Source organism: Mixophyes fleayi (genome assembly GCF_038048845.1).
Source record: "Mixophyes fleayi isolate aMixFle1 chromosome 12 unlocalized genomic scaffold, aMixFle1.hap1 SUPER_12_unloc_2, whole genome shotgun sequence".
In the NCBI taxonomy this organism is placed as follows: domain Eukaryota; kingdom Metazoa; phylum Chordata; class Amphibia; order Anura; family Limnodynastidae; genus Mixophyes; species Mixophyes fleayi.
The window spans coordinates 335,265-352,704 of NW_027445896.1; the positions used below are offsets into that span (position 1 = coordinate 335,265).

General features: G+C 37.8%; 1 protein-coding gene across 2 annotated transcripts in view; it reads right to left on the reverse strand.

Moving 5' to 3' along the window:
- Positions 1 to 1,176: 1,176 nt before the first annotated feature.
- LOC142112089 (uncharacterized) overlaps positions 1,177 to 17,440 on the reverse strand; it is a 40,529-nt gene continuing 24,265 nt past the window's right edge. The window contains exons 1-6 of one of the 2 annotated variants that reach the window (XM_075193935.1): positions 13,293 to 13,361; positions 6,767 to 7,099; positions 4,561 to 4,863; positions 3,578 to 3,697; positions 2,487 to 2,530; positions 1,177 to 1,672 (exon numbers count right to left, since the gene is read on the reverse strand). In XM_075193935.1, the coding sequence (XP_075050036.1) occupies positions 1,616 to 1,672; positions 2,487 to 2,530; positions 3,578 to 3,697; positions 4,561 to 4,863; positions 6,767 to 7,099; positions 13,293 to 13,326 (891 nt within the window). In that variant the 5' untranslated portion in view covers positions 13,327 to 13,361 and the 3' untranslated portion in view covers positions 1,177 to 1,615. Of the gene's footprint in view, positions 1,673 to 2,486; positions 2,531 to 3,577; positions 3,698 to 4,560; positions 4,864 to 6,766; positions 7,100 to 13,292; positions 13,362 to 17,440 lie in introns of those variants that run through there. The other variant, XM_075193936.1, reaches the window with a different exon arrangement.

A 17,440-nucleotide genomic window follows, 5' to 3' on the forward strand; every position in this document is an offset into this window, starting at 1 on the left:
ATTTTTATCGACAGGAGTAGATTAATTATTAGATATTATTATTAGATATTTTTTTTATTAGGTCAATTATTATCATATCAAAGGTCACATGACCAGGGGATTTCTCAAACCATGGACTTGGTAGATTAGATTAACATAACGGAGGCTGCCATCACATGATCATGTGATTGTAGCCTCTGTTATCTTTATTCTATTGTCCAATTCGGTCATTTATCTAAGGGGAATTATAAAATTGTATCCTTAATTTAAGAATATTCATATATTCATATAATGTCATTTTTATTTTTTAAGTGCGATTCATCTGTTTACATTATGGAATTTTATATTAAATATGTATGGAGTCATTTATTAACTATTTGGATTTAATTACATGTAAAAGTATGAGTCTACATATTTATAGGTTTATTATGTGTAGTAATTATAATATTAGAGTCTTTAAGAGTAGATTTAATTTATGGGAGGTTATACCATTGTCTGTAATATTCACCTGAAAAAATATAATATTACATACTGTACCATACACATTTTATTTATTTGTTTACATGTCTGGGAGATTTTGATTGAATATAACTACACGGAAAAAAATACTGGATTATTCATGGATTTAATTGACACAGGATTTATAAGAATACAGTTTGTTTTGTCATATAGTGGTACTGTGGTGAATTATATTTATGTTCTTCATTGCTGGGTATAGTGATAACCTTTTATTTCACTTTGTAGGCTGCCAAATATAGGGGAGCGCTCACTTTAAAATTTATGATTGCAGTATAGAGGGAACATTCCAATGATAAATATACCAAACCAAGAACATTCTTGTGAACACTATGCCATATATTCGCCATACATTTCTGGTGGTTTGGCAGTGCAGACCTCTCAAATTTTGGTGGCTATGCAGAACCCATATAACATGGTACCTTTGCAGGTCAACAGGTCTCTCCGGCTCTCCAGTCTTCTTGTGGGCAACTGGATGCTGCTTTCTTATATTAAGATTATCTGCATCCCAAAACTTGTATTTATATCAAAACCAATAAAAACATTATGTTACATTGTATAAAAAGCAACCAACAACATAAACAAAACATAAGAGGCACTATATATCAAAATGGATATATACAATACACATAAAAAATTACAAATTGATAAACTTCACTTCGCAATAATGAGTTTCTCTTCTGGAGGAGATAATGGACATTTGAGAGGTGAACCTTCTTCCCAACAATTCCACATTTCAATGACAGTCAGAATTTAAGGAAGCTAAAAAGGGTGAGGTGTTACTGGAACGGTGCATGGCATTGGTGGGTTGGGGTGTGGTTTGGCCTAATTTGTCCTGATTTTTTCAATCGTGGAATGTTGTGGGGCCAGGATTCCACTGGAACCCAGGGATAGTTGTCAAACGGGAATTTTGTACAGTATGGCAAACAATAAAATCATCAACACATTTAGTAGGTTAAAGTATTAATTATTTATATAAATAAGATAGCAGTATCAATTTACATAAAACAATACATGAACACACAAGCTGTATTTTTATGAAACAATACTAGTCTGGAATATATCTTTTCTGATGAGATGGCTGCTATTCCTAGAATATTGTTGAGTGTCGGAGAACGGGCTACTTCCTGCCCCTGGTGAGATAATACATATCCAAATGTGAATACACGATTCCGTCCTAAAAAATAAATTCAACATCATATTCATGGCGGACTTCCTAAACATTGTGTGCAAGTATACATTAAATATGAGCTTCTGTATCTCCAACATTAATATTCATTATTATTCATAGTTGACAACTGTTAGTAAATTCAAGGGACAGTCCCAGGATTTAGAAGATTTGTCTCTGAAAAATGATGGAAATACTCACAGTGCGATTGCTCTTTTCCTCATATACTTATACTAAATGGAATTCTCATATCATGAAGTTCAGTAACCATAATATGACTGGGATTATAATGCACTGAGGTCCGTCCTAGACAGAACCATGTTAATTTGTGGACCCCTAAACCCCTAAAAAATCATTGTTGGCCACGTAGAGATTTTAAGCTGATTTGGTGATGAGGGAGCAAAATTTGGCTCCAGTGAAATATTGCACATAAAATATTATTTGAGGTGCAACCGCCACCTACACACAATGGAGGTATCCTCATAAGTAACAAAAAATTGTGTATTATGCCTCTTCTATAATATCTTCTGCTTTTATTTATGTTAATTTTTTAACTATTTCCCTTGTTTTTATCTTGGTGCTCAGTGTAACAATGTCTCATGAAATATGAGCTACAGCATATAAAATAAGATAATAATAATAATCAATATAAATCCTCACCTATACACATTATATCAGAATGTAAATAAGAATAGATAGTTTTAGAATTATTCTACCATAAGACAAATTTTAAAATTTTATCCACAATATTTTTGGATACAGGATTTTAGAATATACGTTGCAATAATTATTCAAATTTGCATGCACTCATAAATATATTTACCTCTGTCTCGGTATCCTTATGGTTGGAGCCTGGAGTTTTATTATCTGAAATATAAAAACATAAACATATATATTTAAATTGTCCTTTATGCTTTCTGTTTTTAAGTAAATTAGACAGCATCTCATTTTCCTATAGATGTGTTATTGTTCAGTATGTTACAGCAGACAACCATCTATTATTTTTTTTCTAAAAAACAATAATATAGGGCTAAAGTGTCCAGAAGTAGTGTAGGCTATAACCTCACTATGATACTTACACAGCTCTACAATAATTATTACAGAGCTCCTTTGTTCCAACCTATATCCAGTCCCATCAATATAACAAATACACTCATCCTACTAGTGATTGTGCAGACCTCCAAACATTACAGATAAAATAAAAATATTGGGTTATAATTTGGCCATGTCCCTTATCTGACCAGCCGACGTCTGTCACATTCTGCCAATTCCATTTATGGGTTTTGCTGGCAGGCATAGGTGCCCCAAAACTCCCGCTCCTCTGTAGAAGTTAGATATAAAGTAGAACATAAAAAAAAATATTAATTTAAAAACTTCCAAATGGAGTTGCTCTGCAAATCTGCCCCTCTTGGCCCATGACTGTGAGGCTACTCCTTAAATCCAGGCCTGCTATATAAATTGTTGCCCATGAGATGTGACATATTTATGTTCTACACTGTTATATAATTGAAGGAGTTATATAAGGTTCAGTGTAATACACCTTCCAACATTATTCCCGAGGTAATTGGGACAAATGTAGTTCGCAAAAATGGTCATGATCACACCACGCTAGGAGCATGCCAGGGCAACGGGGGGCTTGCCCATTGTTTCCAAAGCTCTAGAGTCTAGACCTTTACTACCCTAAAAACACCCTTCAGTTATTGTAGGCCCCAGAGACATTTGCCTCTAATGCACACTCACTCTCCATGATGATGGTCACTGACTAACATGCTGGGGTTTCAATAACTACTGGGGAAAAGCTTAGGGTGCCAAACTTGTGTGCCTACAGGTTGCAGATATTTATATTGGGCACTGCACAGGTGCGGTGATGCCATGTTTGTCGTTTCAAAAAATCCTTAAATATGTGTTTGTTACCTGAGTGCTTGTAAGTCCAGATAAGATGAACAGACAGCGCCAACAGCAACAGAAGACCACTAGTCAGGGCAGGAATCAGATATGTTTGACATATGGAGGTAAATCCACTGTGAATTTCACCTATGAAATGACCACAATACATTATTATGTAGCCCAAACACTGATGGCCATGATCATGTTGTATGATCATTCAATAGCTCCATTGTCGCACCCAAACTCACCCCTGAACCCAATAGATCATAATATTACTTTACTATCTTATTTAGAGCGTTAATATGATTGTATTACTATTAAGTTCCTAGTTGTAACCCAGTACTTTAATATTTGTTATATGACATATGCCCTTTCTGTGAAAGCAATGCACTTTCCATTCATTAAAATGTATACTAATGTTGTTTAAGTACTCTGGCATTGTTCATAATAATATCAGAACTGGATGGCAGTATGGCAGTATTGTAGTTGTGTCTTCCACAATGTTCGCACAAGCAATGATGTCAATTCCATCCATATTCTAACCCTAGGAACGCTGTGGACTAGCTGCTGAGGTCTTATAAGACCCAAATTCGATACTTCCTTCAGAAATACAATGGCGATGTTATCACCGTCATCAACGTTGTGTTAGTCAGACTTGGAAGCACCTCCAGTAGCAAAGGACAAAACATTTTTTATGATATCTAGCTATAGTATATGTATAATGTCTTCATATAACAACACCAGTGAATGCAGTGATAGAGGCGGAACACAAAATTGCTGGTTCCCATAGCAAAGTTCAAGTTCCTGCTCTTGTGAGGCACCACTGCCTTGCGATAGTTCCAACACTTTTACAAGATTGCAAGCTACAAACATGGTAAAAAGTTGATTTTTTTCAAGAAGAAATTAGTGTTCACTGCCACACAGAGCTTACAGTCTAATTATTTTTTATTCAAGTTTTTATATCATATTTAAAGTTTGAAACTACTTCCCTTTTCAGGATGCATTGTTACCTCTTTCTGATATTTCCCAGTGGACACAGACAGGAGAGGAATTAAACCAGACTTCACAGGTCACATGGACCCCATGGTCCCAGGTGTTTCTGGGAAGTGAGATGAGGTTCAGGAAAGTCCAGGTCCCACCTGATTCCTCCATGGAGATCATTCTGCCCATGTGATGTATCCCAGAGATGTTCCAGGTTACATGGACTGTGTGACGAGCCCCACGTACCATACAAGCCAGCTGGAGAGTGGTGTTAGGAAGAGGAGGCTGAGCAGGAGCCAGGAGATGGACTGAGCTTCTGGATGTAGAACTGTCTGGGAACATCGGATGGTAACAGTATTAAATAATTGATGCTGTGCTAACGAGATTTAGATGCCCTTACATGTGGGCATTTTGCTAAGTATCAGCCGTGATCTGCACCAGTGACATCTGAATGGATTGTGCACATAATTTTGTGTGATCTGGCCAAACAAGTTTATGTGGACCAAGTCCCGGCAATGCTACATGCAACCTGTTTGGCATATTGTCCTTTTTTCACATACATTCTTATCATATAGGAATAAGTTATCCCTTTTCTGTAAGTTATTACATCTGTAATGAGTTAGGAATGATTACACAGAGAGCACACCCATCCTGATAATAAGTCCTCAAACATCTGAAATTCGTAAAATTCATCTATATGCCTGTCTATCCATGGCCAAGAATAATTAAAAGGGCATATAAAGGATTCTTGGAACCAAGGCGTAAAGCTATGCATTGGGCATAAAAGCAGTCAAACATGTATGATATAACAACTGCTTTTGTTTGTTCATTTGTAAATTAACCTCATACACTTTGGGCCCGATTTATCAAGGTGCGCATTCTGAGAGCAACCCGCGTTCAGTATTATACGCACGTATTTAGGCTTTGTGTACTCCTGAATTTTAAAATCAAGGGCAGGTCTTCTGTGCTCTATTAATACCTATGTGGATCATAAATTTGCAAAAGGATGGAATTTTGAATTAACATCACCTGTTACCAATATTGGCCTTAATCATAAAACAGTTAAAAAAAATGTTTTTCTTTGTTTTTTGTTTCCATGAAATACATTTATAAGAATGTTGTTAATATCTCCAAGCGTAAAAAATGCATTTATACAGTTGCACGTGATTGCAGACACATGTTATAGCATGCATACCAGACTGTCATCACTACTGATCAGGACTTAGACTAGCCCTGTAGCTGGAGTAAGAGATGTGGCAGAAAAACACGTAACTCTGAGATGGACAGAGCTGGATTTGGACATGGCTGCATACGCTCGAGTTTGGCACGCCCCTACTGTACATTGACTATGGCAAAACGCCCCTTCCCTGTCCCATTCACTCCCCGAAAGTATGTTTCCTTTGCCTTCGCAGACGCAGCGTACAATATGCTCAAAGATCGGTAGATACGTGGCTTGATGCATCAGACCCTTCATATTTATATACCTGGAGCGGGTCAGATTCTGAACACTACAACAAACCTTGAATAACTTCTAATCCAGTGACACAGAAAATAATTTATCTTAACAATGTGTTAAATCTAACAAAATCAGATATCTGATAATAGTTAAAACATGCTTATATGATGTCCTGGAGAGTTCATTGTAATAATGCCTCAAACATTACACCTGACTAGGAGACCCTTTGCAGTTCCAGATGGTTCAAAGGGTTGAACAGGAAACAGCAGTTGAATCTAAGCCCCACGGAAGCTAGGAGGTCTGGGCTGTGATACCAGTTGTAGCCAGGTGTGGCAGCAGAAGCGCAGAGCTCAAACCCTTGTCCATTGCTTAGACAACTGACAGAGGACCAATGGATAGATGTGACTGGAGGATCCAGTGCCCAATCAGAACAGAGATACAGTGCTCTGAGCATAGGACTTACCAGAAGGTACCAGATCTGGTGGGGAAATCTGGATTATTTTGGTGTGATGGGTGTCTCAGTCTCTATATAATAGACGTTTCTTCAAATTGAGATACTCAGCAGTAGAAGTTTCTATGCTAGGGGATATATTTGTGCAAGCAGGCATTTGCTGTGTAAGGTGGGTTCACTATGCAAAAAGTGATTACTTGGGGGTCCGGCTCAGATTTTGCATCAAGATACAGGGGCCATTAGCTATGCCACTAAAATGTTTCCTTATCAGTGTACCTCTTGTGTAATATTTAATACAGGAACATTAATGTAGTCTACAATATCTTACCTGCAGCTATTAGAGTCGTCCCATTGCCATGTTTTAGTAAATTAACACCATAAAGAAATGTACAGAAATAAACTCCAGAGTCATTAGTCTGTACATTATGTATCTCCAGTGTAGCCTTGTAATTAGTATTTTTGCAGGTATATTTGTGTGCACCATTATAACAAGATTTAACACGTAGAGGAGCTTCTCCTGTTCTCCAGCTCTTTCGGTACCAGGAGACCTTTGAATTGTCTTCTAGCGATTCATTAGACTCACAGCTGATAACTGTGGTGCCATTAACATCCGCATACACAATGTCCTGAGGCTGGTACAGAACCATCTGAGCAGCAATCACTGCAAAATAAAAGTTCAACATTACATATGAAATACTTCATTAGTGGCCAATCGTGTAGATCTCTTATACATTATATGCATATTTTGTACTATGACTGTCTGAATCCATTGAGTAAAATATCACAGCCAAATTGATAGCAGGTTGGATTTTAAGAGATATTATTCCCTTTTCCAACATGTGTTTTCCAATATATCCCTATTATCCCAGAAATTATTGTAATAAAAGGCAAATTTATCAAACTGCGGGTTTGACAAAGTGGAGGTGTTGCCCATTGCACCCAATCAGATACTACCCATCATTTAACTAGTACATTCTAGAAAAAGATGAATCTAATTGGTTGCTCTGGGCAACGCCTCCACTTGGTAAATCTACTCCTAACTGTCCGCATAAAGGCACTTTCCAAAAATGGAAAATGGGCGTGCATCACTGTAGGTGAAAGGCTGACACATTATTCCACATTTGAAAGTTAACCTCTATGTGCATTTTTACCAGTAGTACAGTAAAAATATTTGCTAATTTTTCGCTCGCAGCTCTACAGGGTGTGAGCAGAAATGAGCAGATATTTCACCTAAAAACATATGCGCTAAGGTTCTGTTTTTCCTTCCTGTTACTCTCTATTGTTCACCTGTTTGGATATATTACAGATAAGTCATGCTCTTATAGCTTATAATGTGCACACGAAATACAGCAAATTCTTGTTTCCCGAGTATATTTCAGCCATTGCAAAGATATACTACAGTAGTAACCAACTGTGGATGTTCAACCTGGAAATGCTTTGATGTAAAGATGACTTGTGGGAAGTACTCAGTACAAAGAGCGCACAGGACAATCCTGAAGACTGGGATGCAAAAATATAAAAACAGGCTAAACCAGTAATCAGCCTGCTAGGGCAAGAGGATCAACTGTTTAGCCACATTAAAAGGTACAAGGTTCAAAGCATGGGTGACCAATGCCAGTCTATCACTGAAACTCATGGCTGCTCTGCCATTATTTATTTCTGGAGCTTGTCCTACCTGGTTTCACGAGACTGATAGGGCCTGAGTCATTAAGGAGAGCAAAGCATAAAAAGGAGTAACTTTGCACCTGGGCAAAACCATGTTGCATTGGAGGGGGAGATAAATTTAAAATGTGGGGACAGATTTATAGTTGGGGTAGGATATGTCCTAGATCAACTTTACATTTTAGTGTAAAAATAAAGCTATCAAGTATTTGTGTGTTACATGAAAAAACAGCCAACATTTAATTTATGTACAAAATAATAAACTAATTTGCACCCCCTGCATTGCAACATGGTTTGCCCAGGAGAAACATACTGGTTTTTTTTTGCCTTACTTTCCTTAATGACTCAGGCCCATAATGTTTAAAATTAAATAAGTAATAATACAAATGGACAGTATGCCCCCCTCCCCAAATCATCATTGCATTCCACCCCCTGTTGGCCATTCTACTCATCACCCCCCAGAGTTGGTTGAGTCTGTCAACTGAATATTTGAATTAAGGGTGGAAAACCTTTTTGTCTATGTAAGAAAAACGTACAGCCAAAGGTCTGTATAACACCTGCACTGCCTTTAAGTGTTGGTATGTGCAACATCTCTTTTAACAGCTATGTCTGAGCACTAAACATCTTTACCACTAAATATTCTGTTCTGTTCCCATATAAGTGCTGTATTCTTGTGACCTACAGATAAGATCTAACTCTCTAACCCACCTAGATATCCTGTGTTGAATCCCGTGTCCTGAGTCAGCACTCTACTCGCTTCCCAGCAGTCCTAATCTAAAGTAGGAAGTGAGGGGGTCCAGCTAGAGTAACCAGCAAAGAGGTGCTGCAGCAGTTACACACACACAGCCCACTAGTAAAGCGTTTCCAGGTGTTGGTAAAGGAGATTGATGTAAACGACGACTCTCCTACAACTGGGGGCATCACAATAGGGCAGTGACTGGTTTGACTAAACGGCAGTTGTAGGAATGGTCAGCAATGGCAAATTACTATTGGCGAGTGAATGCCCAAGCAATCTGTCAACCACTCAACAGTGTGGCAAAGCATTCCATCCTGTTATACCTAGGGCCTGGTTCAAAAGCAACTTGCATGTAGGTTGCATTTTAAACAATAGGATGGAATTTGTGCTCAGTTCTGACCGTGTACAAATCTAAGCATATGTCAAGATGCGTTTTGATTTGAATCTAGGTATAAGCACGCTCTGCCTACATACTTGCTGTACATAGACACACATACAGACCGCAGTATACGCACAACCGTATGTACAATAAAAGGTCACATCAGAACACATAATATTTTTGTATCACTGAAACAATTGTTATCCATATAATCATTTATATCAATTTTCAAATATAATTTTTTTTATTTTTTTTACACTAATTACATAAAAAAAGCTTCCCTTGCATACTGTACAATACGTTTATTTAGTCTATCTTAATTGCAGACAGTTTTTCTGTGATAGCTAATGGCATGCATATGTGTAACTTTTAAAGCAAAGACTTGGCATTTACACCTGCCCTGTAGTAGGTGCAAATATTACAGCTGAAACCAAGCATACTTGCTAGAAACTCAGGGCATGGCCTACGTTAGTCTGCTTCTTCTATGTGACCATCACAGTGGAGGCTGCCCATGGACTGTTGGGTGTCTAGATAAAACCTACCGCCAGTATCTCTTGTATCAGCCCCACTTATGCTTTCTCCAGCCTATGGTGAGACCTGGTTAATGAGCTGCCTAATTGCCCATAAAGTTCTATCTTGTTTCCTACTGAACTTTTCATCAAAGGACTGTTGCACTGACATTAGCTGCTCGATCTGTGAGAATTTGATACCATATACATTTGTCCCAGGACAGCCTGGAATCTATTTTGATTTGTGGGCATCGGAACCAGTGCCTTCTGCCCCACTTTGAAAACTTTGGTGTAGGTACACTAGCCATACCAATCTTCTATTTGGTCTGTGCCTCTAGGAAGTTTACCTGCATGATCCCCTCAAAACGGTTTATGAGCCACAGTAAGTTATACACCATAAAAGTCTCCTGTATAGCCAGTTCCACCTCCATCCCTCCATCACATCTATTGGCTGATTGTAATGAGACTATTATGGGCTAATGCACATTGCATTTTTGCACAGTGTAACTAACTGTCACTTACGGATAATTACTCAACTTATACAAATGTGCAAATCTGCACTAAATCACAGCAACCAATCAGCAATTCGATTTTACTGTATTTAATTAGACAATGGAAACGAACCTGATTGGTTCCATGACTTAGTGCAGATTTCCAATTTTGAGCAATGATATTAAACAAATCTCAGTGTCCCTAGATATGATATAAAAATGCCAACTATAATACGTTTCATCATCTGTTTGTACATGAAAAAAACAGTGTATATTGATTCGTAGATTTAAATATTTAGATAGAAACTATAATCCTGTTGTCGCCCTGAGGACATTTAATTGGGCAGAAACAACAGAGCAGGAACTGAGGATACGATGCTGGTAAACGGAACATGCAGTGTCAAATGGGGGTGCTGTATATGAAAGCCCCCAATTGTGTGAGCAAATGCTAATGGCTATTTGGATCATTGGGACCAATGAGCTTGAGGCTAGGTACACGCTGGAGAATTCTACAATGATTGTACCTACGACTAAAGGTCTGACTGGTTGGGCAATCCATACATACACATTACACACGATTTACCTTCATATCTGTGCTCTTTATCTGGTCCTATAGTCGTTTAGAGAATGACACAATATGCATTAATTCATTCATTCCTGTTACACTGATTAATCGCTTCGCTATAGCTATCCACATGTCATAACGAGTTTCGGTAGCTTCTGTTACTCTGAAACAAAATATTCAGTCTCAGAACTAACAAACAAATTAATTAATTTACAGCACTCTCTACATTTAGTCACCAGGGGTCTGATTCATTAAGGATCTTAACTTAAGAAACTTCTTATTTCAGTCTCCTGGACAAAATGTAGCACACAAATATCAACTTTAAATTTCAGTGTACAAATAAGCTATCAAGTATTTGTGTGCTACATGAAAAAACAGTCAGTATTTAACTTATGTGCAAAACAGAATACTAATTTTGCACCCCTTGCATTGTAACATGATTTTGTCCAGAAGACTGAAATAAGAAGTTTCTTAAGTTAAGATCCTTAATGAATCAGGCCCCAGGACATGTTCATTGCCGGTACTGGCTGAAAAGAACACGACTCTGTAAACTTTATAACGAGATTATTAAACAGAAGGAGCAACCAAAATAAATCACAATCAGCACTTTGGAACAACTGTCTAAGTATAAACATTAACAGGTTACGTAGCCGAGCGGTCGTATGTCGGGTGATTGGCCCGATAATTGTCTGAAAAACCTCCAGTGCGTACTTAGCCTTATTCCCATAACCGGTTACAAACTTTTACAAACGGCCTAAACAAGATTGTACAAACATTTTTCTTTTCAATGTTTTTTGTAAATATTGTAGTTTACAAACCTTGGTAGGACGACAGTGTACATTCTCCAGTGATTTGAGTATTATTTGTCAACATTTACAAGATTTAGGCCAGAAGATTTTTAACATAATTGAAACATTTTGGCACTTTAGATATTCAACCTAAAATGCTACTAAATTTCTCCTTTTCCTTTATGGAATAATAAAAAAAAAACATAAAATGAGATTTTTTTCATGTTTGGAAAGCACCAGCTAAAGTCCAGGACATGAATACTAGCTAACTAGCTTAGTTATATACCAAGATGAGCACTTGTATCTATTTTGAAATATACTGTAGGTGTTTTATCATGTTTTCTTATCCAAGAGCGTGGAGGAGACTGTTTTATTTTTCACCCCTGAGCTGGGTGTTTGGTTGTCTTTTAATGCTCATTTTATGTTTCTTAGAATTAAATTCCAGTTAATGTATAAATACATTAGAGTTTTCCTGTATAGTTACATTTTTATTGTTTTAGGCATTTTGATCTCATTGGATTATTCTCCTTTGGTACATTTTGCGCTATGAAAATTTCCATGCTACACTCCTGTACTTTTCGAGCACGTTACTGTAACCTTTTCTAAGTATGTAAAATGTAACAGGTAGAATTAATTTGCTCTCACTGGAGGTATATTTACTAAACTGCGTATTTGAAAAAATGGAAATGTTGCTTATAGCAACCAATCAGATTCTATTTATCATTTATTTAGTACATTCTACAAAATGACAGCTAGAGTCTGATTGGTTGCTATAGGCAACATCTCCACTTTTTCAAATCCGCAGTTTAGTAAATATACCCCTTGGACTTTTAATATGCATAATGCTGGATATGATGTATGTAGAGTCTTTTGTATAAGATATGTATACTTCAATAGAGAAGCCAAGATAATTTCTTTAGGCTTTAAAAAAATATAATAAAATGTATAGTACATTTAGTAAAAACACTTGATATTTTCCAATACAATCTGCATAAAATTAACAAAATTATAGCAAAAACCAGGTAAAAAAGCTGTTTCATATTAGCTGTTTCTTCTCTGTTACAGAGAATTTCTGATATGAATTGGTACTAGGTATTAATTAACAATTAAATGAGTTTCCACCTTTTCCACATTTAATTCCGAACCTTCCCAATAATATCCACTTTGGTCATTTCTGGGTCCTCCACCGTTCACTATTTAGACAGAGTCCTCACACCTACAGCCAATGGTAGGTGTTGCAAAGTAGGGACCCTCTATAATGGACTATTATTAGGAAAGGATTTAGTTAAATTGATATTGAAGTGAAAAACTCCTTTAACTATGAAACATGACTATGAAAGTTTTTCAATTATACTAGTGGAGCATCGTAAAATCTGGGTATATTTAATGGTTTGATGCATCCATTAGTTATCACATTACTGTAAATTAATAAGATGCCAATATTGTCTGAAACTTAGTGGAATATATATTTTACAGTGACAATAATCATTTGTCATCTTTCAATAATTAGATAATATTATGCTGTAATACGAGTCAAAATCCACAGCATAACTGATACAAAAGTTTTTTAAAATAGAACCAAATAACTAGTAGTTACATATATTCCGTTTATTTGGTGTATGTAGTTAATGTTCAGCTTTTTGTAGTTGTTTTTTCCAATTAAATAATTCAAACACTGAGAGAAGAGGTGTTATATTGATTAAAAGAAAAAATAATTTCCTTACCTTCAGAAAACAGGAGTAAGTTAAATAGATTCATGTCTGTTCACCAGTCCAGGTGTCCTTGAATTATTTTACAATACTTCACACTGTTTGCTTCGTTCTTATTTCCCGGAAACAACCAGATCTAAAAGACTGGAACCCCTCCCTCTTTAGTACAATGATACCACCAAAAAGGCACAGTGTTCTTTTAAGAGACTAACTGAAGTGTTTGTAATAATAAATTAGATAGAAATCTAGATTTTTGCTAAATAGCAAAAAACATTCTAATTTTCCATTTGTATCATTACATAGGGTTGACAGCATTTAAAATTGTAATTTGTTTTTTATTAATGTTTACTGGGGAAATGAAGCAAAGAATACTTTACAATAAAAAAACCTGTAACAAAATTATTTTAAAATTATACTTATAATAAAAAAGAAAGAAGGGAAGGGGAAGGACAGAGAAGAAGGGGGAAAAGGATGGGGCGGTGTAAGGTACAATTAAGTTGGCTAAATAATATACATTACCAGGTACATTACAATAAAAAAGGTTATCTTAATTCAGAAGGCAAAAAGACTAGGTTAGGAAGCGGATCCTGAAGAAGGGAAGCAGATTCTGAAATTACGGTAGGGGAATTTCTTTTCAAAACTCAATGGACAGAGACCATCCTAGAGGGGAACTTCTTTGAGTGAAGGACCAAGGGGTCCATATGTTGATACAATTGATATGATTTAGTATATAAGAAAAATGTTATTTTCTCCATGCACACAATGCGCCAGACCACAATGAAGGGGGGGTCTGGTTGCTTTCAACTCTTATCTCTCAGCACTTTAGCTGCTGCCATAGCTGCGTAGTCAAAAAGAATAGAACAATTTTTGGCTTCGTATATCAACATCCAGCGGAGGTTGAGACAGTAGAAAGCACTAGGGATATTTCGGTAAATGTTGTTCTAGAATTTCATTGATGATGGAGAGTACACTGTCCCAGAAAGGAACTATTTGGGGAGTCCACCAGATGTGAAACATGTGGCCACATTCACACCAGAAATTGGGGATAGCTGTTGGAAACATTTTAGAGAGTCTGTCAGGGGTATAATACCACCTGTAGTAGATTTTGTGGTTGATTTCTTTGATACGGGTGGAAATGGGGCATGTGGCAATACCCTCTCTTGCTTCCTCCCGTTATGATTCATCAGACAGGGGGCCCAAATATCTCTCCCACTGTCTCTCATGACAGTGGGTAATGTCAATTACAGTTTATACAGGGATAAGATCATATCAGCGATGGCTGCATAGCTAGTGTGCATAGTTCTAAGTCTATAGTTACAAGTGTAAACAATGTAAATAGCATAATTCAGAGTTATACCGGAGTTAAACAGGTGAAAACAGGAGAAGAACATTCTGCCTTTTACCACAGCAACACAAGGACAACAGTCAGTATTTACCTGAAACTCCATATTCTACTCCTGATGTTTCCATCTCTCCCTGGCTACAAGCTTCACACCACAGGAAGACTGTTTTGGAGTCTGTTCTTATTTTCTGCTCAGCTCATGAAAGTTTGTTTTATCTGTCAGTTTATTTTCCCTGCAACATCCATTCTGTTTAATCAGCCTGCTGTACTACTTGTTCAGCCACTCCCTACCCATGCTACAGCTGTTTCAGTCCTCTATCTCATCATTACACTTTCAATTCTACTTAAGGCTTTGTCTGCCATCAAAAGTAGAAAGAAATTAAACTGAGTTTGAGCCACTCTCCTCTCTCATGACTCTGCAATAACTCAGCTACTACATCACCTGTTCTTTGTTACTGTTCATTCAACACTTCCAACCACTCCTCCACATGGCTCCCCACATCAGTACTCCATGTTAACCAGACATCCAGGATTGAACTACATCTACTGCAGCCTCACTCTGCACTACTTCTCTGATTGCACAGGATATTGCAACTAGGCAATTCTTTAAATTCCCTCATTTTTTTGCTAATTTACTCATAAACACCAATACTTGCCAAATTACTTTTCGTTCTCTCATTTCATGGCATTATGTTTAGGACTATATCTTCCCTCACCCATACTGCAACACACACCTCTGTCCACATTGCCCCTTCATTACTTTACTCACCTATACTTAACTCTCATGAACTCTTTTCTTATTTAAATTCAATAACTTTACCAGCCTCACCGTATCGCCAGAAACTAAAAGAACACACATCTTACAGCCGTCTTTCCTACCTTTCTTCCTCCCTGCTTCTATTAGCTGGGGATATATCACCTAATCCAGGTCCCCCACTGTTCTCCCATACACATATATCTGAATGCTACAGAAAACCAGAAAACCTCAAATGCATCTCCTGTCTCCCCTTTCTTCCAAAGTCCTTTAAATGTGCCCATTGGAATGCACTCTCTGTTTGTAACAAACTTACCTCCGTACACGATGTCTTCCTCTCAAACAACCTAATCCTTCTAGCAATAACAGAAACATGGCTCACGCATTCAGACACTGCCTCACCTGCAGCCCTTTCACATGGTGTTCTCCATTTCACACACACCCCCAAACCTGGAGGCAGACAAGGAGGGGGGGCTTGACTACTTCTCTCCCCACAGTGCACGTTCACAGTTCTACCAAGTGTCCCATCACTCAAGTTCACATCTTTTGAAGTACATACTGTTAGGATTTTTAACCCATTCTCTATGCGTGTTGCTGTCATCTATCGCCCCCCTGGTCCACACCAACAATTTCTTGAACACTTCTCTGCATGGCTCCCTCACTTCTTATCCTCTGACATCCCCACCATCATCATGGGTGATTTCAACATCCCTATTGCTAACCCACATTCCAATGCTGCTTCAAACTACTCTCTCTAACATCCTCACTTGACCTCTCCCAGTGGATTGAATCTGCTACTCATCAGGATGGCCACTGCCTTGATCTTGTTTTCTCTAGACTATGCTCAGTTTCTCATTTCCTTAACACTCCTTCCTCCCTCTCAGATCATCACCTTTTTAGCTACTCGCTCACCCCCAGTTCTTTACCCTCCCCAGTGTCAAACTCTCCCAAGCCTCCTCACAACCACAGGAATACCAACTCTATTGATCTTTACCAGTTTTCCACCTCTCTTCAATACCTTCTCTCCCCAATTTCTACATTCTCCTCCCTTGATCAGGCAGTACCCCATTTTCATCAAACCCTAGCAAATGCCCTTGATCAAGTGGCTCCAAAGACTCTACATACTCAGCGTAGACTTTGTTGCCAAATGTGGCACACTAAAGTAACACAAACCCTACAAAAACTTTGTTGTAAAGCAGAATGTCATTGGCGTAAATCTTGTACCTCTAATGATTTCATCACATTTACTGGTATCTACCACTCCTATAGAAATACTCTGGACACTGCAAAACAAACATACTTCCAATCTTTCATCTATGTTCAGGCTTCTAACCCCAAATGTCTTTTTAACACATTTAAATCTCTTCTCAATCCTCCCACCCCAAACCCACTGACTACCATCAGTGCCCAGGATCTTGCTTCCTATTTCAAGGATAAAATAGATAAGATCAGATTTGCATTGGCATCATCTCCTTCGACAAGCAATCAGCTCAATTTCTTTGTAGTACCCCCTGACACTCTGTCTTCATTTGATCCCACAAATGAAGAGGAAGTTTATACTTTCTTTTCATCTTCCTACTCTACCTCCTGTCCTCTTGATCCCATACCCTGACTTATTGGTTGGTCCCTCTGTTCTGTGCTCATTCCACCTCTTACTAAAATCTGTAATCTCTCACTGTCTACTGGTATTTTTCCATCACTATTCAAGCATGCAGTGATTACTCCTATTTTGAAAAAACAAAATTCTGACCCAAACTCTCTCTCAAATTACCGACCCATCTCTCAGCTCCCATGCCCCTCCAAGCTTCTCGAGAGAATTGCCTACACTCTCCTCACACACTTTCTTACAGCAAACAACTACTGGATTCTCTTCAGTCAGGCTTTCACTCTCAACACTCCACAGAGCCTGCGCTGGCCAAGGTTGTCAATGATTTTGACCACAGCCAAAACTGAAGGCCATTACTCTCTTCTAATTCTCCTGAATCTCTCTGATGCATTTGACACTGTTGACCACTCTCTCCTCATACTAACGCTACAATCACTAGGTCTTGAAGGCACTGTCGATTC